The 3,745-nt window shown below is 57.4% G+C and overlaps 1 protein-coding gene across 3 annotated transcripts in view; it reads left to right on the top strand.

The window, feature by feature from the left end:
• Positions 1-3,739, top strand: part of MX2 (MX dynamin like GTPase 2) — a 25,027-nt gene extending 21,288 nt beyond the window's left edge. For 2 of the 3 annotated variants that reach the window (XM_006916730.3, XM_025050183.1), the window contains 3 exons: positions 380-456; positions 2,246-2,488; positions 3,502-3,739. In XM_006916730.3, coding sequence (XP_006916792.1) covers positions 380-456; positions 2,246-2,488; positions 3,502-3,732 — 551 coding nt within the window. In that variant the 3' untranslated portion in view covers positions 3,733-3,739. Of the gene's footprint in view, positions 1-379; positions 457-2,245; positions 2,489-2,928; positions 3,082-3,501 lie in introns of all 3 variants that reach the window. The other variant, XR_003047749.1, reaches the window with a different exon arrangement.
• The last annotated feature ends 6 nt before the right edge of the window (positions 3,740-3,745 follow it).

Below are 3,745 nucleotides of genomic sequence, written 5' to 3'. Positions count from 1 at the left end.
CAGGGCCTCCGAGAGCCAGACAGGAATGGATTTTTCAAACACAGCCTGCAGACCTGCTTGGCCATTGTTTTCTGAGGCGGGGAGTGGGCGAGAGCATCTAATCAGACCCCCCCCTCCACGCAGCTGTGTGAGGAATAGGCCGATGCCAGCCCCGGGGCGAGCACGCGCCCCATGGAAGAACAGGGAGTTGATGGGACCTGCCCAGGGTGGATTTCGTGTCTCCCCAGGACTACGGATCATTCCCTTCTTCTCTCTCAGTCTGTCAATCTGGGGAGCTTGTCCTTAGCATAGGGTCATGGATCCTGATTTCTCCTCTGTGTCTTTAACTCACTCGATCTCTGCTTGCATTTTACCGATGTTTCGTTTTTCATCTGGTTAGAAATCGTCCGGCAAACTTTCGTCGACACAGCCAGAAACCATTTTGGCGAATTTTCCAACCTTAATAAAACAGTCCAGGTAAGCACCTGCAGTTTATCTGTTGGCCGCCTGCTCTGCTGGCCGATCCGAGTCTCACCTTCGAAAGAAGGTGGATCTGCGCTGTCACTTGGAAGCGCGAGGCCGGGTGACAGCTGCAGGCGTGCTGGGCTGGCGGCTCCAGCGGCTTCCGCTCTTTCGATTCTGCTCAGGAGTTAGTGGCCCCTCTGGGGGGAGTGACACGCAGCACGCGCGCTTGCTCGCTCTCCCGCATAATCTTCTTCGGCATGGCAGGACGCGCCTGGACATGTGACTGTCCCCAGTGACTGGGTGGTGTTCTGGATCTTTTTCTAGCACAGAAGACAGTATTTCTTGTCCTCGTCCAACACTTTTATGAGTCTGACTTAAAAATAGTGTCACAGCTCTGTGGGTTTCCATTCGGCAACTTAGCGAGGCCCCCTGAGCCGCAGACTCAGTAAAGGGAAGAGAGGGCTTCCGCCTCCCACCTGGGCTCCAGGTAGAAATTGTCCTCTGCCCAGGGCTCGGCTGTGGGTCGGAATCTCATTCCACACCTCCTTCAGGTGAGCAGGGAGAAGCAGTTCCGTCATTGCCCCACTAAGTGACTTGTTTCCTTCTTCCGCCTCGTTTGCCAGTTGGCGAAAACCACGGCTTCGACTTCGCGGGGGCTGTGGGTCTGAGTCCTCTGAGTCCTGGGGTGCCTAGGCACGGGCTGGGCGGCGTGCCTGGTCCTGATGGCCATGTGTCCAGGCCGGCAGCTGCCAAGTGCACGCCGTCCTTCCTGGTCTCGGAGGTTGCTCCCCTGGGTCCCCTGTGTTCTTGACGGCGGGGCTCCCCAGCACGCCCGGGGCACAGAAACTCCTGGGCACAGGCCGCTCTGGACCAAGGGACTCCAGCACCCGCCAGGGCCTCCACCCCTTGGTGTGGTCCTCGGACAGCTAAGGAGCCTCACCGCTGCTCTGTGTACCACACGGGGGCTCCTGGAGCCCTCCGAGGCCCCCAGCCCAGATGCACCCCTCCACCATTATACTCCTGGGTGTCTTCAGAGCCAGTGGTCTTGTCACCTCCCGTGTCACTCGCCTCAGAAGTGATATGCCGGCCATTTCTGCTCTCGGGCCCCAAACCTGTGAGGGGGGCTTGACACAAAATTATTTTTTGCCACATACACTCCGAAACAGGAGAAAAACCAGGCCCTGTGACTCACAGGCACGCGCTCGCTCTCGCGCTCGCTCTCTCTCTCTCTCTCTCTCTCTCTCTCTCTCTCTCTCTCTCTCTCTCTCTCTCCACCATCTCTGCCTTCAGCATTCAAAAGTCTGTCTGAAACTCAAAAGCCAAGAAGCGACTTTTCTCCACCGCCATGAGTACCTTTCCCAGAATGCCTTTGACTGTGTGGGACTCACGGGATTTGGGGGGAGCAAAGATGCCAAGCTCTTCCCCCACCGTGCTCATTGACACGTTGGCACCGGAGCTTGGGGCTTGGGAGTTAAGCCAGCTAGAGAGAGGAGAGCAAGGACTTAAAAGTGTAAACAAACCACAATTATAGGGGCAGAAAGACGGTGATGTGGGAGGAAATGGGGGGTCAGGGCAGAGGAAGAATGGGCGGGAGACAAGCTGGGACGGGCACGTGCAAGGGACTGCCAGGGACAGCAGCGAGGGGCGGCGTGGGGGCCTTCTCCAAATCACCACGTAAAGTCTTAGGGCTCCTCCGACCCGAGCTCATTTTTAATTCTGTGCTCAACACAGTAGGACGTCCTCAGGTGTTTAGACCCCAGAGCGGGCAGCAGTGATCTGTTTCTCTTTCGTATCCAACCAGAGCAGGATCGAAGAAATAAAAATCAAACGGGCGGAAACCGCGGACTCCGTGATCCGCCTGCAGTTCAGGATGGAGCAGCAGGTCTACTGTCAAGACCAGATTTACAGCAGGCTTCTGGAAAAGGCCCGAGAAGACGCGAATTCGCCTGGCAAGACTGCCCCGTTGCAATTTCCTTTATCGAATGACGTGGCTTCGGTTTCCTCCATCACTGAAATCGGGGTGCACCTGAATGCCTACTTCTTGGTGAGTGCGGGCGCCCGGGGGAGCGCAGCGAGGCGTGTGCCAGCTCGTGTGCCAGCCGGCGCTGTCTCGATGGCGGTGTGCTGGCCGAGCCGGGCCGCTGTTGTGTGTTCAACTCCTTCGGCTCTGATCAACTGCTCATCCATTATCTCATCTATAATTTGACACTAACCCTGTCGAGACGCTTCAGTAACTTGTCCCCAAATCAAGGGCTTTGTGTGGCAAAGCCCAACCTCAAAATTAACCCCAGCTCCAAGGGTCTTTAGAATATGTGCTGCCCACGACGTGCAAAGTCACGGTGATCAGAATACAGCGGAAGGCAGCAGGCTCTAACCTTACGGGGCAGGACTCAGCCGCTTTTGTGGTTCAGAAGGCACTGGGCTCTCGAAAGTACCTGACACTCCCCAGCTTCTCAAAAACGAGAATGAAATTCCCTCCCCTAGATGTGGTGTCGCGCGGTCAGCTTCGTGGCTCCTAACCCTCACCCAGTGTGGACGAAAGCGCGGGGGCACACAGAGGGAAGATGGCTTTGAAACCGCAAGGAAGCCTGACCCTGAAGCCTGTCCTTAATCGGAACAGAAAGAACAGCCACCCAGGTGTGGCGTCCGGTTGCCGGGCAAACTCCAGGTGCCGGGAGAGAGAGCACGAGGCGGGCGCTGAGGCAGGTCCCAGAGGGAAGCCGAGGGGTCGCCGGGCCAGGAGGTCTCTGTGGGCAGGTGGAGTGGGGGTCCCGGGATGGAGCTCCAGAGAAGGCTGGGACGCCCAGAATGTGCTTTGGGTTTCCTGGACATCCGGGTGGGCTCTAGTGCCCGAGGGAATAAGAACTTGGGCATTGAAATCGGGCAACCCGGACAGAACCTCCCCGTGTTTTGACACGGGACACTAGAGTGAGGTGGGCAGGACCACCAGGATACAGCGAGGCTACCACGCGTGCCTGCAGAACCCCAAGGCTTCTCTCTGCAACCACAGACCTCGGGTGAGATCCCTCCAGCTCACCTTCTCGCCCCTTCTTCCAGGAAACCAGCAACCGCCTGGCCAACCAGATCCCGTTCATCATCCAGTATTTTATGCTCCAAGAGAACAGCGACTATCTGCAGAAGGCCATGATGCAGATGCTGCAAGAGAGGGAGCATTACACGTGGCTGCTGCAGGAGCAGAGCGAGACAGCGGCCAAGAGGCAGTTCCTTAAGGAGAAAATCTACCGGCTCACCCAGGCTCGGCGCGCGCTCTACAAATTCTCCTGCTAAAGCAGGGGTGGGG

Source organism: Pteropus alecto, unplaced genomic scaffold, assembly GCF_000325575.1.
Source record: "Pteropus alecto unplaced genomic scaffold, ASM32557v1 scaffold97, whole genome shotgun sequence".
Classification (NCBI taxonomy): Eukaryota; Metazoa; Chordata; class Mammalia; order Chiroptera; family Pteropodidae; genus Pteropus; species Pteropus alecto.
This window is presented reverse-complemented; position numbering and strand designations above follow the sequence as displayed.